This window comes from Odontesthes bonariensis, chromosome 19, assembly GCF_027942865.1.
Source record: "Odontesthes bonariensis isolate fOdoBon6 chromosome 19, fOdoBon6.hap1, whole genome shotgun sequence".
NCBI classification, from domain to species: domain Eukaryota; kingdom Metazoa; phylum Chordata; class Actinopteri; order Atheriniformes; family Atherinopsidae; genus Odontesthes; species Odontesthes bonariensis.
Genome location: NC_134524.1, coordinates 10997585 through 11020033, shown reverse-complemented (window position 1 = coordinate 11020033; position 22449 = coordinate 10997585). Strand labels below are relative to the sequence as shown.

General features: G+C 39.6%; 1 protein-coding gene across 1 annotated transcript; it reads right to left on the bottom strand.

Moving 5' to 3' along the window:
• Nucleotides 1–1148: 1148 nt before the first annotated feature.
• On the bottom strand, nt 1149–19149 carry trmt44 (tRNA methyltransferase 44 homolog). Its single transcript, XM_075451364.1, has 11 exons — nt 18594–19149; nt 18404–18521; nt 16045–16264; nt 15671–15739; nt 15204–15311; nt 14071–14142; nt 12791–12897; nt 12255–12438; nt 11209–11548; nt 3766–3882; nt 1149–1727 (listed from the first exon to the last, which is right to left on the bottom strand). Exons 1-11 carry the CDS (start codon nt 18928–18930, stop codon nt 1495–1497), a joined length of 1905 nt encoding a protein of 634 aa, XP_075307479.1. The 5' UTR covers nt 18931–19149; the 3' UTR covers nt 1149–1494.
• Nucleotides 19150–22449: the final 3300 nt, after the last annotated feature.

The window sequence follows — 22449 nt, the reverse complement described above, 5'->3', positions numbered from 1 at the left end:
TGACAATTCCAGAGAAATGATAATACAACCGACAGTGGAGTACAACAAATCAAGAACAATGTGGGGTAAAGTCTGAGGAGCATACGGGACGTGAACTTTTGTCCAACACCCATTCCACATCGGATCAAAGATGATGTGAACAGCTAAATTCTGGACCGAAATACCTAAAGAAGAGCCATTTAACCCAAATGGTCTAAATGCTGGTGATGATTTTTGATATTATGACCTAGCTTACTTGTCTAATCTCACTTTGTCAGATGGTTTGTTAGATTTAAACATCTGGGAAGTCACACAAAAACATGTATATCTGTCAAATAAATGGATCAACCATGTGTCTACAAGTATCTATCATCAGTTTTCCTGAAACAATCCTTGCTGGGAAATGATCAAAAACATTATTTCATATGTTAAAAACAAATACTCATTTAGATGCAGCTGATGCTTCAGCGGTGACATTTGGAGCCACTGTTGAAAGACAATGTTGTTGGAAATGAGCAGCCAACCAGCAGGCTTATCCCAGTGGTTGGCATTCATGCATCAGACTGAATTAATTTTATCAGCAACATTTCATTTTTAGCAAGAATGTCTGTAAGATACTAAGAAATGTGACGTTTTTAAACATCATTTTGAACTATTTGGGTTTGCCTTTAAGCTTCAGTTGTTCCTAAAATATGCAAAATCTTCTTCTTTACTCTGTACCAGCAAAGGTGAACAGATACAAATTTGCTCTTTATTCCACTACCTGTGTGAATATTTTCTGGCACATCAACAAACAAATCTGCGAGGTAGCTTCTCTCGCTGCCCCGCTGCAAACCCTGGGAGGGCCTTACCGTCTTTGACATTTGAGCCGCACGCTGATGGCAAACTGTGTTAGAGACACGCAGCAGCGAGCACCCATTGAGGGGGGACGACATGCAGCTCACCCCTTCAACTCCGGCTAACAAATAATTCATAGAGCTAACATTTACTTTGTTCAGACGCGGTCCAGCCTCTATCAGCCGCCCCGTCTGTGAACCTCAAAGTACATGTCTGAAGTGAATGAAATGTCCAAGGCGCAGAACAGACGTGAGTACTGAAAGTATGCAGAGGCTTTTAACGTTTTTATGGAGGAAAAAGTTGTGAGTGCTTTACAGAAAGAAAAACTGCAACAGAGCTGATGAACTTTAAATAAATACAAAGCCTCATCTTATAGACCACAGAATGAAAATAAAAATCATCTCAAAACAATCCAGTAGAGGAACTTCTGACACAGAAGATTACACAGCAATTTAAAGACCCCAGTTTCGAGAAATTATATAATACTTGATCAATTAAAGTCACACTGTGGACCTGACCCACATCCCCTGTAACTCTGCAGGGCCAGATGTGGGTCTTCTTCACAGCAGGTTCAGCTGCTAATGAACAGAGCTTAGCCTTTTAATTAGAAAACATGTTCAGTTTTATAAAAAAAAAAAAAACAGTTCAAATAAAGTTATTAAAAAAAAAAAGATCTAGTCAAAATATATAGTTCTTTATCTTCTTTAGAGGTTTGGTGGAGGGTCGGAGATCATCCGGTCCATGGGCGAAGGCGCAGTTTTGAGCCTGCAGGGGGCAGCCCTGAGGGTGGTGGGTGTGAAACCAACAGGACCGCGTTTTCAGAGCACCGGGAGCGATGGGCCTCCTCCCGCTATCGGCCCTGGAGGACTTTCTGTCCCGCCAGTCTCTTATGTGGACTCTCCCAGCTTCCACTGACGGAGATAAGTGACAGGCAAATACAAAATCAGTCAGAGTAAAATACTTCCCCATAAATCTTCTTCAAAAGAGCTTCAGAACAGATCCAGGCTCCCAGAGGTAAACTACTTGTCTAATTTCTGCATCCAGACGATTATAATAGACAAGAATGGCTCAATACTGAGCCTCAAACTCTCCCACTGAGTCAGTAGTACATGAGATGACTCTTTCTTATTTCTTTAGCTTGGAGGGGAGCAGGAGTTATATTAGAAATTGCAGGAAATTAGGTAATGACACGTTATAAAGATCTCTATCCAATCAAATTCTGGGCACATCATACTCTGGTCTTTAATAAAAAAGTAAAAAATTTAAAAGCAACATAAAGTTCCAGTAACGACACATGTGCATATTTTAGATAATAAAGCAGGTCTGGCAGCTATTCAACTACTCAGCCTACATAGAAATACACAGATTCTGTATTCACAAACTGTGCATTAAGAGGCCATGTTTGCAAAGTCACAACCCTCTGGATATGCTGAGAATCCAGGGCACGACAGGCTCGACACTGGAACAGCTCTTACACCACAGAAACATTAAACCAGTTCTGTCTGTTTCACCAGCCAAAGATCTGACTCCAGCACCAAAAAACTGGCGCTTCACACTGGCCCAATTCCCAGCTGGACCGGAGCAAAGAACCGCTTAGACCAACCAGACCAACTACATTTTGTGAGGTTTCAAAATCTAGAACCAGTGTGGGGTTTATTCCGTTTAATTCAAGTGCGACAACTAAGATAAATTTGCTTCAACGGCTGCCAGTTGCATCTGTGAATGCTGCCCAACGTAATGTACAAAGCAGCATTCACATTCGCTGCTCAGTTTTTCCACATTGTCGGGTGTTTTAATTTTGTCAGCTGGCATTTATGGATCCCGCTGGAAACAGTGTGTTAAGTCCTGTTTGTACCTGTTTGCACTTGGGAACACATTCACAAACAGCAACTGTTGTTTAAAACAGCGTTAATAAAGTAGATCGGTAATTATGAGACACCAGTTTGCAGATAAAATTCGATGTGATGATAAAATTAGATGTGATGTTTCTATGAAGATAAACCGTCTCCCCCCACTGTACTGTTGTCCCCAGCAGAAAAAGACGTCTGAGGCGGCTCAGTGTTCCTCTGTTACTACCAGAGACGTATCAGCAGGAGATCAACTTCAACCCCCTAATAAACTCTGTACTTTCACACATGATAAGACGCACAACAAAAGCATATCGTTCCCGGCTTGAAAAGGCATCTGTGAAACAGGCTACTGACATTCGTGTGTGGCCCCAAAATCATTTGTGCATGTGTTCTTAAAGTAAAAGAAAGAAAAGCAAAATAGGTCCATAAAGTAACTAAATACTGAGCCCCATTCATTTGAAAACTGCTGAAAGCTACTGAAAGTAGACATCAAATGTATTTTTGCCGAAATGTGAAATGGCAACATGTCTTCCTGGGAACGGGTTTGGTCCTTTTTAACTTTCAAACAGAGAGGGCAGTAAAACCCTGCTTTACATTCTGGTGTGAAGTTAATCCCTCAAGGTAAAGTCAATCACAGCAGGAGCCACAAGATGCATCTGACAGTTGACAAAATGTTGTTTTTGTTTTCACTGGTCCTTAATAAAAGAATAAAACGTTCAGCTCTGACACGCCTGGGTTATTCAGTTATTCAGCAACTCTGACGGTGTCTCTTATTAAGAGTTTCGACCGATTCCTGCCACGTGGAAAGGGCTCATGACAAGATGAACTGACAGAAAACTGTGACTTCTTCTAGATAAAGTTGAAAGATGGAAAACACATTGTAAAACACATCACTGGATTAAAACAAAGGAAATCGCTAAAGACAAGAAGCTCAATTACGTTTAAAAAAGAAAAACACTTAACCTTCAATAGTCTGGTTTAGCTGAATACAGCCCTCCATGTAGATCATTAACAGACATAAATCACGAATAAAAATCTAATTTAGCTCTCCTCCAAATTCCCGAGGACTATCTATGATGATGTAGAGAAGTCAAACTACCTCTGAAGACTTGATGGTTGTTCTTGAGAAGCGTCTGAAGGCCTCCACACTCTTTCTTCAGGAGCTGCAGGGTTTCCTGCTCCAACAGCCCAGCTACTTCGCTCACAGAAAGACTGCCTGAAGAGGAGGGAGAAGGAGAGGGAACGGTGGAAAGAAATATGAGACAAAGGAGCAGATGGAGGTCCATTGATGTTACATCCATCAATATATTAACACACTGCTTCAGGCGTGCACAGAAATAATTTTTAAACTACTCAGACTAAGAAAAAAAGCACCCGATGCAGCTGACTGGCTTCAGTCGACGTTGCTTTTGTTTAAAATGCTCTCCATGGAAAGGCAATCAATGCTATATACAGACCATTTCACACAGGGAGGAGGAGAAAAAAAAAACTCAGTCAGTGTCTCACAGTGTTTGTCAGCGCCGTGAAGTGTGTTCAATTAAAGCCGCTCCAACAAGCTGTCAACACAACCAGCGTGCGTTTCAGTGCTGCCTCTCCCAACGGCCATTTTAGAGCCAAAGTCACTGTTGTCTCGCTTCCACTGGGACGCAAATCTGAACTACTGAGGGGCAAAAGGGTACAGAGGGGGATACTGTAACTGACAGAAGCTCTAATCTCCCAGTTCAGTGGATTGTAAGCAGATAATCACTCCAACTTTAGGCTCCATTTCATGAGTTTTCTTTTTGTGGCTTTGCCCTTTTCCCACCCTGAAGAGAATTCAATCAGAGCTGACCTTTGCTTTACACAGATGACAATCTTCCTCCTCTGTCCTCTGACATATTGGAGAAGGACACACCACGTGATTTTATTGCTTCTTTTGCTCTTCCATAACCACATTTGACCTTAATCTGCAGATATGTTGCAGATATGTTAATACTGTCGTCTTCGCCAATCCTCTGCCGGGCAACCCCTGTTGAGATTATTGATGATCAGAACGCTCCATTTACCTTTTAAATATTACATTTGTTAAATAGTTGTTGGTCAAATTGCTGAGTTAAACCCTGAATTATGTAAAAGACACAAATTAAGCCAAACATAGTCCAATGCTGCTGCTGAGTGTGAAACTGCAGACTGTCGTCGTACAGACGCCAGGCAGCTCCAGGCTTTAATATAATATCAATACACCATTTAGAGCTGCCCTTTACAGCCCACGATGTTAATGTGGATTAATGGGAGAGGGACAGTACTGACACAGTAGATTCAGCTTAGACTAAGACCAGGTGCAGACGATTATTAATGGTTTGGCTTGATGGACTTGCTTAAGGTCGAAAGTCCCCTGAGCGAAAGATGGCCAGTCATTGATTGCAGGCTGTGAAGGATTGTTTTTGCTGCTAAAGCCATTCCAGAATAAGGCCGAGTGAGAATAAATTACCTGGAAAGGTGAAGGTTTAAACTAAACAACTTTATAAAGAGGTCGCAAGTAATACATGCAAACGCACATAAAAAAAAATTTAAAAAAGGAAAAATCCTTCAAATGAATACATTTTCTGTTGAGACAGTAGAGTGTGGTCTCTGCTGGATGTAGAAGTCATTCAAATCTAACCAACCCAAAGACGTGACTGGATGTAAAAGCTAAAGTGAAAAAGGCTGAAGCCAGAAAAATAAGTTATCTGCGACTCATGGCAGCACTTCCATAACCGTCTGCGTCGCTCTCACCCAACGCAGCGTGTAGGATTCTGGGTATTTGATCAACACACACAGGCTGACAGCACATAACTCTTGGATGCGACACTACATGGAGAGATGGTTGAAAGTTAGCTTTAATAAGAGCAATTTTCTTTCCAGCCGCCTGTAGGGCATCAGAATCAGAACCAGTGACTCAAAGAAACTTGACAAACTGATAAAGAAGGCTGGCTCTGTGTTGTGGACTGCTCCAGAGACCCTAAAGCTGATTCCAGGAAGAAGAGTGCTGCACAAGCTTAACAACATAATGGACAACACTGCACATCCTCTACATGACATACAGATTAACACATTCAGACCGAAGGCTTCACTTAAACCGGCCCTTTAAAATCTGTTTTTTTTGGTGTGGAAAACCTAAAACTGTCCACTGAAAATGTTTTTTCTCAGCCTCTGAGGAACCGAGAAGCCTTTCGAATAATAAACTTTAAGCTGTTAATATAAATTACTCACTTTGCCTCCATGTTTTATCAACATAATGACACTCTACAGTGATCATTTTATAGTTTGTTGTTTTAAATTTTTCTTTTACAGTCAATATCAGCAACAGCTAGTCCAGTTTAATGCTATAGTGTCATGTTTGGAGGCGTTTAGGTGTGAGAGCAGGTGGTCTCCTCCCGCTCTGCGGTGTCGACGAGCTTAAGTCACACATTTGCTCCACAACATCACAAAAGACTTGATTTGAGACACTCACACATACTGCCACCAGCTCAACAAAAGCTCGCACAGTAACATTGAATTTAGACTTTCACCCAACATTTAAGGTCTCGGGTTCACTCCTCTAACTCCAACTCTAACCCTAACCCTAAAACCAAAAGTCGATCCTTCTGACTTTTTGGGTTTTAAGCAGGAGGTGTCAGAGAAGTTACCACAGGGATAACTGGCTTGTGGCGGCAAAGCGTTCACAGCAACGTCGCTTTTTGATCCTTCGATGTCGGCTCTTCCCACCATTGTGAAGCAGAATTCACCAAGCACCCACTAATAGGGAACGTGAGCTGGGGCTAGTTTTACCCTCCTGATGATGTGTTGTTGTAATAGTAGTTCACTCCTCCAACATCACCTCCAGCGGATGGCTACAATCTGAACTGCTGATTAGTTCTGCAATTATTTCTGAATTACTTTCAAGATCAGGTTAAACAAGTTCAAAGAAAATTTAAAAAATGTTTATATGCATCTTGTTTTCAACCATCTCTATGGAAACAGAACAGAATTCTCAAGATTAACAACATCTGTGACATCATACTTCTAGAACACACACATACATCTGCCCCATATCTTAACTGCATTCAGTCATTTGATCTGAACCTATGTGAGAAATTTACTGGTCTTCGTGATAAACAGCATCAGTTACCAACTTAAAACCTGGGAAGATTCTGCAACAGTTGCACCAAAAAAAAAATCTGTGGATACTTAAGATGGAAACAACAGGCAAGAAAAACAGACTCCAACCCTACAGGGTGCCTGCCTATCAGGGACACTCAACTGATTCTTCTGCAGTAGTGCGGAGGCTTAAGTGGTCTACACTGAGAAAGAAGAACATAATCACATTTCTGGCCACAAAAAATGTCAGCCTGTGGCGTCAAAATAGAGAGCAGAAGGTAGAAATAAAGGGCCTCAAGAAAAGTAAGCAACAAACTCAAACTCAACTCAGTCAGGAACAAAATCTGACGAAAGAAGTCACCGCTGAGCTACAAAGGTCCAGAGATAAGTGCGCAACTTACTGGAGCAAGGTGATAGAGGAAAAACAGCGCGGACAAAGGATGACAGCGTTCGACAGGATGGACCACTACATGTCACCCTCGCTTACGTCCATGACAAACAACTATGTGCGGCAAAGTGAGATACTGCAGAATTATATAGTGCAAAGGGCCAGGCTAGAGTCCCACCTTGAAGAAACTGAGGAAAAATTCGAGGAGGAAGTAGAGAAGCTGGAAGAAATTATCCAGGACAAAGACAGAGAGATTGCCAATCTGAGGAGCCAAGTAGAAACTATGAGGGAGTCCAAGGATGCGTGGAGGATGAGATATCAAGCCTTGGAAAGCCACATCCAGATAAAGAGCCTGAACAAGAACAAGCGCAAAAGAGAAAATGAGGCAGACTCCTCAGATGATGAGCTGACGAGTCTCTGCTCTCAATTACCAGAAACACACAGAGAGGAGAGCCCAGGCAAGAAGAAAAGGAGCAAGATCAGAATCCATGATGACGAGGTTGTAGGTCCAAGTGAAGCTACATCGCGGTCCCCCTTCTGGCCTTCAACTCCTTACTCCCTTCTTCATGTACCCTTTTCTCCTAGTCCTCCAAGACCCTTCAAATTTGACTCTCCATCACCTCCATTCTCCATCTACAGAGGCAGTGCCTCCCAGATGGAGGCATGCATACCCCCAGAATAAAGGCAATAGAACTACTATACATAGAAATATATGTATAGCAGTTCTATTGTTTACTTTTATTTTTTATGCACATATACACACACTTATATGTGTGTATGTGTGTGTATAGTAATTCTATTGTTAAGTTTCCTTCTAAATAAACTAAAAAAAAAAATGTATTCCAGTTTTGTTGTATTTTTGTATTCGATGTGTTCAACAACATTAGATGCAGAGTGTAGGGGGCACTCTATATACAGTATATCTGTGTGTGTGTGTGTGTGTTTATGACACCAGGTCTGGTGGCTGTTTTAGAGTTAGCTCAAATAAATATGCACGTGGCGAGTGATGCTAATTAAACTGAACATTTATTTCACTCTCTGCTCCTTTAATTTACCTGAACTTCATGTTGTAATAGCTGCCATCATACCTCTGTGAGCATAAATAGATTATTTTTACTCATTCAAATGTGTGTTTCGGATGACAACCTTTTAGGTAAATTGGATGTTCTTTTAACTTCCATCCACCACTGGTTCCCGGAGTTCAGGTTTTGCGCTTCATTCCGCTTTTACTTCCCACAGAGACACGACATGACAGAGAGCAGGGAAAAGTATGGAAAGTTTATCTCACTAATGTCTATGATGGGCTGTAAGGGCAAAGCTCATCCCACCAGTCGAGCCAAATCATTCTTGAAACTTTAAATAGATTACTGAGGGCTTTCAAGTCCAAAACCTCCGTTCTTCCCACAGAGGAAGAGGAGAGAACCTGGAGTCGTGCAACCAGGGTCAAACTAACACACCACGCGGAGGTTTTTGTTCTCAGGGGCAGGCTGGGACCAGGAGACACCAGGCATTAGGACCCAACATCCAAGGACACCCCAATGTCAAGTCCATTGAGACCAATAGAACCTTAGCTATTTATCATGAAAGAAAGCCCATAAAAGCAGCTAATTCTCAAGTTTAAAGCACATCTTAGTGCTGAGATTTCTGAAGGACTGTTAGTCTAAACAGGAGAAAAGTGTGATCCGAGGCGTTCACTAGTTAATAACAAACTCTACCCACTTCTTATCCACCGCCTCTTCCATGCAAGCTGTTTCTGTTGAGTACAATAGTGCATCTCAATGTATTTACTGAAACTGTGAAATTGTACTGAGCTGATGTTGAGTGTTGCAGAGTGAACAACGTGTTCCGTATACACCTTTTTTATTCTCGGCATGATTGCATAACAACGTGAGCCAGCCGGGTCAGCACTGAAGCCTGCACGAGTTAGTGACTCGCTTCAAAGTTAGAGGAAGCAGCTTCACACATCAACTGTGAGATTTAGTCTAAGTTTAGTTCACCGATATCACAGGATATAAACAGTAACAGGGCTGGGTATGATTTTAAAGACCTCTCATTTTGTTCCAAAGGCAACACCTTATGCAGTCATTCGAACCAACACGAGCAGACGATACAACCAGTCGCCTGAAGTATCGAAAATGAATGGAACTACACATCAAATATGCTTATAGTGTTTGAAGATGCTTAAGAACAAAAGGGAAAACTAAATCCCAAAGGCCTTTCGATGACTATGAGATCCTTCCGAATATTTTCAACACAGACCGGCTCCTCCTGAATTTACTCGCTGTTCTTACACAACACATAACTGGTGGAATACCTCAGTACAAGTGCGCACTCATGCATAAATCATAGACAGTGGTGCATTATTCATCCAGTCATCTCTACAGAGACACAGTCACCCTCTATTCACTCTCCGTCATCTTCCCTGCGTTTAATTTCAGCACTGACAGCCTGACAGAGAATTTTCTTTTTTAAAGATAGTAGTCTTCATCTTTGCCTGTGTGTGTTGCAGCGGGGGTGCAGAGGCGTTGACAAAGGTGACGCGTGGGTGGCGTGTGAGTGAAACTTTGTGTTTGGCACTATTTGAACCGTGCGGTGCGGGGAGAGGCGGAGGGAGGGTGAGATACAGAGTTCAAAGTGCCGTCGCTCGGTGTCATGAGGCCCTGCCGACTGATGGTGAGACGGGACGGGTGGTGACAAGCGAGGTAGGGGGTTAGATAGGATTAGGGAGGGGGATCAGACAAGATGTTCAGGCTGCAGGAGCTGTCGACCCCCACAGAGCAGCTAGGAATATATATATGTTTTCTCACAAAGTGTCAAGACTTTATTAAGCTGAAGAAATGTAAAAATGTGCACGTTGGTAAAGAAATTATTCAACATACTGTAGCTAAATGAGACTTTGAGTTTAAATATAAATACTGCAGGGACAGAGAAGAAGCTTTACTGTATTGTTCCTTCGACATCACATCAACATTGTCCCTGTACCAGCTTAACGGTTGCTAAGAAGTTGACACCAAACTGACTTTGAGGATCAGAAGCTGTTAAAGGACCCCTGCTGTGTCAGCTAAATCTGGGCTAAAAGAAACAGAACTTGAACACACAGAAAATTTTGCAATCTATGCCTGGAAAAGAAGACCTGAAGTCAGGTCCTTATCAATTTAGTTTTTAGTATACAACACAGTTCTAGCTCTGTTAGGTATGTCTTAACGTGTTTATACTCAAAAACTTGCCTTTCTATGTAAATGATCTAATAATAACTTTTATTAAGGATTAAGATTAGGTGGATGTTAAAGTTTCTGTTAGAGCTCATTCACTGCACTGAAAAACAAATCAAAGTGATCTGTCAGTCAGCACATTTAAATGCACACCCAAAGAGCTACAGCTCAACTTGGCCTCTTTACTGGACCACTGTCCTTTTCCCAGTTTACATGAACTGAAGGGGAAATGAGCGTGTACATGAAGGAGTGATTTGGCTCCCAAGAACATCGTCTGGATGTGTTAGTCCAACTTTGGGAGCTTTGGTTTTGTATGATTTTGGTCAAATTACCACATTTACATGCATTTAGAAGTCTGGTTTTGGTTGGAATGACACAATAATTTGTTGTTTTTCCAACTGTTGTGTACCGACTGGAAGACCAGGGCCTGAATCAACATGTTAAATGTTAAGAGAACAGAATCAGCAGTAAAAGAAAAGAGGTTGCAGACATTTGCCCTAAAAATTCCTGAGAAAAACAACCATTAAGGAGATAAAAATCTGTACATTTCCAGTTAAGCACATTGAAATAATTCTTTCATGTCAGCTGGCATCAGTTGTGCTTGGTCTTTAAAAGCAGAAAACAAGTGATGTGAATAATATGTGCACTACATCAAAACCTACTCTAAAACTATGTATCTTTTCATATCAGAGTATAGCTGCCAAGTAATAGAGAAGTCTAAGTTTGGCCATCAAGTAGACGGATGATGCATGCGATTTTAAATGTGATCAAAAGCTGCTGATGTCCTGAGAGACTTCATCTGTTGTTATCTTTGTCGTTTTGTGACTGTAATGCTGCGGTTTACCTCCTTGGTTCCAGTCACTGCAGGCCCCTCCGCCAGTCATTCCCAGGAGAACATTGGCGACCTGCAGGACGACTCTTTCGACAAAGTCCCGCGGGAGAGCGGCGCAGTTACGAACCGTTTCAACCCTGTCTCTGGGCTGGAACCCAGCTCCCCATGTGTTCCCAGGGGTCCCGTCACAGTCTGCTTTCACATTGCAACAGTCCCCGTCATTCCTGATGTCTGACTTTTGAACTGCGTAGTCAGGGGCGGTCTGGTGACTCTGGATGTAGCGAGCTCTTTGTTGCTCTGACTCGTCCTCATCGGACAGCTTATAGGTCCTCGACTTTCCCACCAGACAAACCTGCAGTTAGAGGAGCTGAATGTCAGCTGAAAACTGAAGTTTCCCACCAGAAAACCAAGATAGAATAACAACACTTATCTTTAACATTACTGTCAAGAGACACAGCAACAAGACACATGATTTTGTATATACCTTTTAGAGAAAATAAAAAGCTTCTCTGAGCACAAAGATTACATCTGACCAGCCCAGTAAAATAACTCTGGAGTATTTATGTGTTGCGAAGCTACAAGTGGCTTCCAACTATGAAACAAATATCTCTTTGGGGCCAATAAAAACTTGATGTATTTATGTCAGTCTACTTAACAAGGCCCATGTGGAGAAAAGACTGAGACAAACACTGTGGATGAATTTAGTATACAATAGCACTGTGCTTTTGTGAACATTTACAGGAGGCAGGCAGGCACTCGACCTTCAAGATCAGGCTTAAAAATGTCCTTTTTAGTGAAGTTTACAGTTACTGCTGGCTCAGATGACCCAAAAACCATCACCTAGTTACACAGGCTGCTTCAGGACCTTCACAGTTCCTTCCTTCTTGTCTCCTGTCTTTCTTTTCATGCATTTGTATTCCAATGTTTGTCACAATAAAAACATTTAGTTTTTAACTTAAAAAAAACTATAAAATCAAAGCCACAAATACCTGAACGAGTACCCTGTGAGATGTCAGATGTTTTTACTATAATACTGCCTCTGGTCTTTGTGAGCTTACCCTTTTGGTTGACGGTATTCTCAAGCAGTCTTCTTCAGTGTTGAAGCCACAGACTCGGCTGACCTCTGCGATGAAGTCAATGTATTCCTTATACTGAGACTTCTTACACTGACGTCTCTGGTACTTTCCAAAGAAGTCGAAGAAACAGCAGGGGAGGACAAAGAAACGGCAGGAGTAAGATGACCTGCAATGAGAAAGATAAAAAGCATTTCTACCCAGTGCACATGAGAACCGTTAGAGGAAATGTGGAGAGTGACGAGCTCTATGAAATTTCAGCATTTTCCCATCAGTTTAATGAAGCTCTCAAAGTATTCAGACCGCAAGCAACAAGCCATTACTGCAAATTATCATCTTCAGTCAGATACAGGGAAAAGCAGATTTACTACTATGAAGCTCAACATCGCCATCAGGTGGCCGGCTCACGAATGGAAACAAACGCGCTCACGCACATCATCCCCTGCCAATAAACATATTTTAAATAGGAGAGATCAGCTGGCACTTGAGCTGCTGAGTGTCTTTTTATCCTGATGACTCGCCTGGCTGCTATTACGGGGATCCACGGCGTGAGCTCGTCCGAGTGGTTCCCAATCAGCCAGTCTGTACCCGGGAATAAGAAGCTCTCGCTTGGAGTAATTGCCTTTTCCTAAAATAGCCAAGACAAAAAAAAAAAAAAGCACAAGAGCTTCTCAGAGAAGGGAAGTTTCAAATTGGCATGATTTTAATTTAAAAACTTAGTGGAAACTGTCTGAACATTTCGAGACAACCTAAACATAGCATGCATCACTGTCAGATTGATAAAAAGTGATTCAATTTAACTGTGTCCTTCCTCAAAATTTGGAGACAACACAGTGGAACAATCAAAGGTATTTTACCTCAGAATTTATAGAAACCCTTTCATATCTCAACGGGCAGCCAGATTAAGGTAAAAAATGATCCAAGTTAAGAGCACTGAAGCATGTGAGGTTAGGAGACCTTCTAAAGGAGGGTTCAGCACCGAGTGCGGCAGCCCCTGAGGGCTCAGAAATATTGGGCTGCCACATCCGCTCACAAAAATCAGTCAATAATAGATGACTCGAGATGGGAGCAGTCAGCAGCTTGTTGTCAAATGAGTGACTGAGGCCATGAGGCAGACAGGGAAGTGCTGTGTTTTGAGGACACGCTTCTCTGCAAATGTGTGCCTGAATCTGTGCATTAGGCCACAAAGTGGAAGCATTATTTTCTTTGAGGAGCTTAGATAAAATTTCTATGCCAAGAGTCTCTTAAGACTACAAATGCCTGTTTCATGTGAGATCAGTTTAAAAATGTCCTTATTCTAGGGTCGGAACTTAGCATCAATTAAGTCTTTGAAAACATAAAATAACAAGAGATTTCTTTAGGTTTCAAAGGTCAATTTCAAAAAGTAAACAGCTAACCACAATAAAAATGTTTTTTATTTATCACCGTTTAAACTATTCATTAACTAATCAATTATTCATGAAAAAAAGAAAAAAAGCTTTCTAAAAGAAGTGTTTGATTTGCAAACAACAATTAACACAACAATCTCGCTGAGGTCTATTTAGAAGCACTTCAGGAGCTTTCAATCATTTCACAGCACTGCTTCAATTATTCAGACCAAGCTTCAATTTGAGTATTGAGATTTCTCTGACAGCCTGATGATCTCACTCCATCAGCAGATGAAGGTCATGTGATGCGATTTAAAGAGCAGTAATACCACGAAGTAGAAACAGCCTGCTGAAAATACAGATTCTGGCACTTATGGGGGTTTCATGTAAAATGGCAACACAAAATGAAAAGTCTTCAAACACTGCTCACTCACCTCCAGCACAGTCTGAGGGCCGTACATGTCCCAGATCCTCCTCCTCCGAACGTCAATGCCCTTTCCAGGGTGCTGCAACACAAGGTGGCAACGCGGTCAGCGGCCTATCACACTGGGACGAATTTACACACTGACAACTGTGTGTAATTTCAATTACTCCTGTCCTTGTTTTGGACTGGTGTTTACAGCGTCACAGTGGAGGAGATTATATATATTCAGAGACATGAGTCGGCGCACCTGGACTCAGTCAGCCCCATGTCATCGATTAGTCTACCAGTGAAGACCTGGCTTATCGGGCTTGAAACAAACCTCTGAGGCTGAAAATTAAGCCAACGAGGAAGCTTCCTTGAGCTGTGTGGTGTTGTGGTGGTGCTTAGCACTATCCCCGCACAGCAGGATGGGGTCCTGGTGCGAATCCCGACTTTGTTCTCCCTGTGCAAATGTGGCTTCTCTCAGGGTACTCCCACCATCCAGAAACATGCATGTTAGCTTTATAGGTGTTAAAATGACTTGATTCAATACTGAGGAGTGAGTGTGAGCGAGATTGTTTATCTCTATGTGGCCCAATGATGGATTGACATGTCCAGCGTGTACCTCTCGCCCAATTGGATTAAGCCGGTAAGGAAAGTGGATGGAGAACTTCCCAAAATGGACACTTGTGGCTGTTTGATCCCCATAGACTACAGCTGCAGGGAACTGGAATCTTTGAGTGACAGCTGAGCTGGTACACAATGGAAATGCAGGGCAATAGAGTCCCCCAGTTCTCAGTCAGAGAACAGTCTGAAAGTCCAGACGAAAGTCCACAAACCAAACAGTAACACAGTAGCTGCGTCCATCTTTTATAAACAACCTATGGTCTGAAACTATAATCTGAAACATTGTAATCTGACTGTGACTGTTTTCAGATGATTCTGTGGTCTTTTATTAAGGAACTTAATCCAAATGTCAGTGTATATTCTCTGTCAACCAGTCGGGGTAGTCTTAAGTGCTTGAATGGAAATCAAATGCAAGAACCAAATAATTCATTCAGTGCCATATAATGTTAAGTTCTGCTTGAGGTCTTCATATAAAAGATTAATCAATTAAAAAAATAAAATAAAATAAAAAAAATAAAAAAACAGCCCCTAACTTACCCCTTCATTAGTAAGTATGTGAACCAGAAGGCCATTTCCACAGCCGAGGTCCACAAAGGACTGCCTATCAGTCAGGCTTTTCTCTGCTCTCTCCTCAGCCCACAGCACCTGCAGCCACAGCGACAGAGATTCAATACTATTGTGAGGTCAGAGGGCTTTCGATCATTGTAGTAAAATCCAATTTGCAGCTGAAGCGTGACACCTGCTGCAACTGCTGCCGACACCCTTTCATCTGCCTCTAGCATGACCTGAACTGATTCAGTCCAAAATTGATTGACCAAATTTCAGTTGCATAACCTGACAGCATGAAAAAGGATTTACACACAGACAAATATAAATATATTTAACACTATACTTTATTTTAAAAAAACAATCTCCCAATTTAGGCAGGAAAAAAACATATCTAACACACCAAATCAGTTGTCTAAATATTTTGTATAAACATTAATAAATAGGTTTGAACCCACCAGGAGATATGTAGCGATAGCAACGTCCTCATACACAAACTTCTCAGGATCTGTAACCTCCGGCCAAACCTAGAAATTGTAAATGTAAATGTACTTTATTTATACAGCCCTTTACAGACAATCCTTACGATGTACCATAGGGCTTTACAGCAGGTAATAAATATAGAGAAAAATAAGTAAAAACAAATAAAAACAATAAAAGAACAGTGAAAGCAGTAAAATATAACAAAATCGATTTAGATAAAATAAGATTAAAAGTGCCATCACACTACTGGGTATTAAAATTGTGTGATAAAAAGATTAAAAGACAACAAAAAATAATAATAAAACATCTAAACATTCAGTGAGTAAAAAGATGAGACAGTCCTCTTCACCTTGACCATGGCCTTGTACTTCTCCTTCAGCTGCTGGTACATGAGGCTGTACTTCTCCACAGGCAGCAGAGACAACGTGCTCCTGAACTCGCTGCTCTTGCACTCGGCGGACCAGCGCACCAGTTTAGGCAGCAGGTCTGAGGACAGCCAGGGCAGCCTGGCATAGGCGACGCCATCAGAGAACCACGCGTCCAACATCAGCACATGCAGCTCCAAAACCCTGAAAAAGGAGTTTACTAAGGTATCAGTTTGTTTTTCATCTTTCCTGATGTTCTTATTTTCAGGACCAATATAAGGATTACCCATTTTATCTACTGTGTTTCACAATATACAAGAAAGCTCCACCTACTGAATGTCTGCTAAATATCCTGAGTCAAGCTATAAACCCTTTTATTACTACCACTACCCCAATCAACAACGGCTCCCAGCAATTCAAGCATCCCAGTTAGTTGTGATAGTGTGACAATGATCCGACAGATCACACAGACCTCCTTTAAGAGAGAATCCTTCTGTACGATAATGCAGGAAACAAAACAAAAGTCCTGAGTAAAATGAGCTCTTGGGCCAGTGTAATGCAATTTAAAAAACAAAAAACAAACCCATTGAAAGCCTAAAAGTTAGCAACCGAAACTAAAAGCTAACGTAGGATTCATATGTAGCGTTTGACATATGGATTATTTATTGAACACTGGAAGTATCTAATGAGCAGCACATTATTTCACCCCACAAATTCCTTGTAGCTGCAACTTTGGAATAGATTAGAAGAGAATAGAAAGCCTTTATTGTCATTTTACCGGAATAAACGATGCTACGTGTACAACGAAACTGCAGGAAATTACAAGCGATGCACGATTATTTTCATCCAGTCAGACTAACTATGATTCGTATGAGGACACAAGGATAAGTGTGAGAAGCCTGCAACAACGTTTTTCAATTTTGTGCCTTTTTCTTTCATTTTTAGGATTATTTACCTTGATAATCAATATTTCATTGATATCTTATACTAATATGAGCTACATATGATGTAGCCCCTGAATAACAGCGTGATTAGATTGCATTAGATGGAGTATCTAAACCACTTTTGTATAATATTTAATGAACATCTGTAGTTTCAGTGCTGCAGACCCACATCGCAGCCTAGCGTAAGTGTGGTCGGATTCTCACTGCAGAACAGTTTTCGCATCTTTTCCGAAGTCCTCATGAATTTCTCCAAACATCTTTCAATAAACCCATGACTCTTTTCAACGACGTCAAGAAACGGAGCTTAGCAATAGATGATAGGAGGTCATTTTTTTGATTGTTCAACCGGATCCTGAGTCAACTATGGGTCTGGTCGAATACTCTAAATGCAAAAGAAAGGAGCTTCAGTGCCTCCCTTAGTAACCCCATTTGGTACGAGAAACACAGCACCATCTTTTGTTAAGTGAACAGATATAGTTTTGCTCCACGATCCCAATGCGGCCGCAACTTTCAAAGCAGCACTCGATTTACATAGAGTCTTTCCCAAACCTCATATCATTTTCCAATGAGGTAGAGGAAGAAAGCAAGGAAAAAACATCAGTGGATAGGTTGTTTATTTTTAACTCTTCTACCATACTCCAGGGCAGTGAGCAACACTTTAGGCTACTTAAACTAGCTCACCTAAATGGCGTACAGCTGTCTTTAATTATATGAAACATCAGGCATAAAAAAAAAGAGCAATTAAGGGAACGGACAAAGACTTACCAAATGTCTCCCAGCTGTGCTTTTTACTGTCACAATAAGTCAAAATTTATAGTCTAAAGGTTAAACCAGCCCCCTGAAGGTGAGGTAGACTCTTTTAACCATTAGTTAAATGTTAATTCCACCCCAAGGACTAATATAATAGCATACTTGTATACTGTAATATACTAGCAACACCTAACATTTTAAAGTATACTGTGTTTCACTGCTGTTCCACCACGTCATAGGCAGCTGGAAAAAAGATCAGATATGTCAATGCTGATCATGTTTTATATCAGTCTATATTCTTATTATTTGTTTTACTGCAAAGGAAGGTTTACTAAACCGAGTAATTTTTCCACTATGTATTTTCTTGATGCTAAAATGGTGAAGGCCAGAGACGGATAGAAATTAGATCAATTCTACGTGAGTTATGCTTTATATTCATATCAGACCACAGACAATAGTCTATCAAAACTACATATACATTTGCCAAAATGTCTTTGTTTATACACGTAAAAGCCCGCCAACTAACACAATGTTTGTAATATTGAGGAACTGAAATGCAGAAAAAAAAAATTGGTATATTATCCTGTAAGTGTAACTAAAGTCTGCGCGATTTTGATACATTTACTTCAGATTAAGATTTCAGACTCACCATTCTTCAAAGCCACGACTCAGGAGTTTAATCAAATAAATATTGCCTTTCTTTAATGACACTTTCCCCTCTGCATCCTCCTCAAACGGCAGAAAGGTCACTTGTTGTCCGTCAAAGTCTGCAAAGGATTTAAAAAGGCATCACAAGTGCACAAAGCTAACAAAGACTTTAATTCAAGTTTAGCTCTTACCTTTCAGTATGACTTCTTTTTGCAGCTTTGTTCCGTAACAGTTTACTTTAGGAATAAAGGTTCTGACACTAAAGGACCATGGTTTGTCTTTTCCGTGTGTCTGTGCCGGTGAAACGCCGCTGGAGAGGAACAAAATTACATCCTGAAACACTTCTGCATTGTCCAGAAGGAACCGTAGCTCCTCTCGGTCCACATCTCTGCTCTCTGTCTCCTTAGTTCCGCAAAGACGCTTATTAACAACATGAGGCTTCTTTATCCACACGTCTATTGCTGACCAGAAGCCTTCGGGAAGTGTCTTACATTCTCCTGGAAACTTGAAATCGAAGAGTTTGGGCATACCTGAGAACCAGAGGCGACCACGAGCTTTGTGTTTACGGTCACTGAATGAACTTCCGGAAGGTTTATATCGTATGTCAGTTTTAAAAAACGTGTAATTGTTTATATAATTGTACACTAGACGAAGTTCAAAATATTTTTGAATAATGAATGGAGAAAAAAATATCACAAACTGGTTTCATGTTTATGGAAGCTGTACAATCTTGTCGCTGTATGATGACGTTGGCAAGCGACAGAAAGAAGTGACGTCACAGTGACGAGCTAGAGGCACTTCGTCCTTGAGGAATGTTAGGCAAATAAACCAGATACAAAAAAATCTATGTAACCAGAATATATCTTTGAATGAAATTAAGAAAAGTATTAGTCAACTTAAAAACAATAAACCCCCTGGTAATGACGGTATTACAGGTGAATTTTACAAAGCATTACAAGATAACATTTTTTAATTTCTGTTGCAAGTATTTAAAAAAGCTATAGAGATAGGAAAACTCCCTACATCTATGTGCCAAGGTCTAATTACTCTGATACCTAAGCCTAATAAAGATTGCTTATTGATTGAAAACTGGAGGCCAATCACTTTAATTAACAATGATGCAAAAATATTTGCACATATTTTTGCACAACGTCTTAAGCTTTGTCTTCCTTCAATTATAGATGAATGCCAATCTGGGTTTATGAAAGGTAGACATATTAGTAATAATATTAGATTAATTTTGGATTTAATTGATTATCGAGAACTTTTGACTTACAACAGTTTTATTTTATTTATTGATATATATAAAGCTTTTGATACAGTAAGACATAACACGTTATTTGATGTTTTAGATTTGTCAGGGTTTGGTCATTTCTTTAAGAAGGCTATCAAAACTTTATACACTGTAGTAATTGTAATAGCTCGGTGAAACTCCCAGGTGGTACCACTCACAGATTCAGCATATCTAGAGGTATAAAGCAAGGTGACCCTGCTGCACCATTTTTATTTATTTTAGTACTGGAAATGTTGACCATGCATTTATTTAACAACCCTTTTCAGGGCATTAATATCTCTGGTAAAGAAATAAAATATTGCCAATTAGCTGATGACACAGCTATTTTCCTCAAGGATGAAATGCAGATAAAAAAGGTCATTAATTGTATCAAGGAATTTTCAAATATATCTGGACTGCACCTAAATATTAAAAAATGTGCTCTCTTCCCACTAAAAGACAATTATTCTGTTACTGAACTTGAAGGCATTCCCGTATCAGATAAGGTCACCTATCTGGGTATTGACATCTGTAAAGATCAGACAGAAAGAGTTAACTGCAATTTTCATCCTCTCATCCCTAAAATTAAAAACCGGTTTAATTTATGGTTGATGAGAGACCTTTCTATTAAAGGACGCATATTGCTTTCTAAAACGGAAGGTCTGTCTCGATTAGTTTATCCTGCTAGGGTTCTCGATATCCCAAAATCTTTTGTCAAAGAAGTAGACTCATCCTTATTTAACTTTATCTGGAAAAATAAACCACATTATCTAAACAGACAAATACTAAGTAACCCTTATGATCGTGGTGGACTAAATGCACTAGATTTTCACTCCTCTAATATAATGTTCAGAGTAAATTGGATCAAAGACTATATCAAAAACAAGAACAAGATCTGGTACCTTATTCTAAACCTGATCTTCCAAAAAGTTGGTGGTTTAGAATTCCTTCTTCACTGTAATTTCCAGGTCAATAAGCTCCCCATAAAGTTGTCTAATTTTCATAAACAAGTCCTCCTCTGTTGGCTTTTGACCTACACACACAACTTCTCACCTCACAAACAGATTATTTGGAGCAATCATCTCATTACTTTTAAAAAGAAATCTATATTTTTTGAAAATTGGATAAGTAATGACATCTTGTTTATTTCTCAGTTAATTAACAATCAAGGTTTGTTCCTTACATATTCAGAATTTTTAAATAAATTTACTGTCCCAATTCAGCCTAGAGAGTACAGTATTGTATTTGATGCTATTCCTAATGGTTTTATGAGAATACTATCTCAAGCACCCTGCAAGCAGTCTAATCCACACATTTACAGTAATCTATTTCTTAATGGTGTAAACATTAGAGATAGAAAATGTAATAATAAATGGCTAAGACAGATGATACAAATACCTGTTACTCCAAGGTGTAAAAGTTATTGGAATGGCTTGTTTGCCTATGTTGATTGGGATAAGATTTGGTATAAGATTTATGTACTAAATAATAAAGTCAAGGAAGTTTCATTTAAAATATTACATTTAATTTACCCCACAAACACACTTTTATAAATATTCAAAATTGATCTGCCAGATTTATGTGTTTTCTGTGGTATTACGTCTGAGTCTATTTGTCATTTATTTTACGAATGTTTTTACTCAAGATTTTTTTGGAATGAGGTTGAGCGTCTGTGTTGTGAGGTATGGTCTTGTCATGTTTCTGTAAGTATGAAAGATATTTTTCTTTTCTTTGAAAGAGATGATTTTTGTATACCGTATATCTTTATTTTAAATCTTTTTATAATCTTGGGAAAATACCATATTCATAAATGTAAATGGGGAGGGGGGAAACCATCTTTTGTTGCTTTCAAAAACAAACTCAAATTTTATTTGAACTCTTTAGAAGGACTGGACAGCCGAAATGCCGTTAGGACTATTGATTTAATGGCAACTTATAATTTTTTTTCCTCTTTTGGTTAGTTGTTGCACTGTACCATGCCTTTTCAATGTTTGTTTTTGATGTGTTGTTACAATAAAAAAAAAATTAAAAAAATTGTATTTGATTTTATATGTTGATCTAGTTTATTAGAAAATAATGTAAACATTTTAATTTGATAACTTACTAGAAATTAATATGATTAGGTCACAATTATAACCTAATTAAATGATTCATTTAATCACAGTTCGCTTCCTATAATAAACAAACTTCTCAGTTTAGTTTAAAAGTCAGTGTCAATAATTATGATATCTTAATAAACTGAACAAGTAAGCCTCTAACTCAGACTATTGGTTGCTGTTAGAAAGTTTTGAGATAAATCATTAAACTCAAATTCAAAATGACATTGATTCTGTGTTGTGAGTCCTTTTTATCATATCAACAATAACCTTTTTTATTAAGAATTAATTTACAATTGTTCTTTCCTTTATCTATTTCTTTTTCATTGGTACGACATTGTATAGTCAGTAAAATGTAATTGTATCACAACACAACAATTACAACAATTTGTGGATGTTGTGAATAAAATGCTTTGATTGCTTTATATCATACATGTAAGAAGAATCTTTTCATTGCATAAAAACATTTTTTTAATGAATTTGCCATCATGTATCTTATATTTGTTTAGAATTTTTGTTTATCAGTTTCACTGAAGCCACTTTGAGTTATTGACTATGACACGTATTCATAAGGGGAACACTACCCATCCCTGTGGCGGCACTGTATCTTTTTGTCTGTTCATGTTAGTCACTGAAAACTCAGAGGACTATCACATTTCCTTCTTTTGACACTTTACC

Coding starts and splice junctions, on each gene's coding strand:
- trmt44 (XM_075451364.1), bottom strand. CDS start 18,930: ATGCCCAAACTCTTCGATTTCAAGTTTCCAGGAGAATGTAAGACACTT. Junction 3,883..11,208: donor CAGTGACTGGAACCAAGGAG/GTAAACCGCAGC, acceptor CCTCCTCTTCAG/GCAGTCTTTCTGTGAGCGAA. Junction 1,728..3,765: donor CAACCATCAAGTCTTCAGAG/GTAGTTTGACTT, acceptor TATCTCCGTCAG/TGGAAGCTGGGAGAGTCCAC.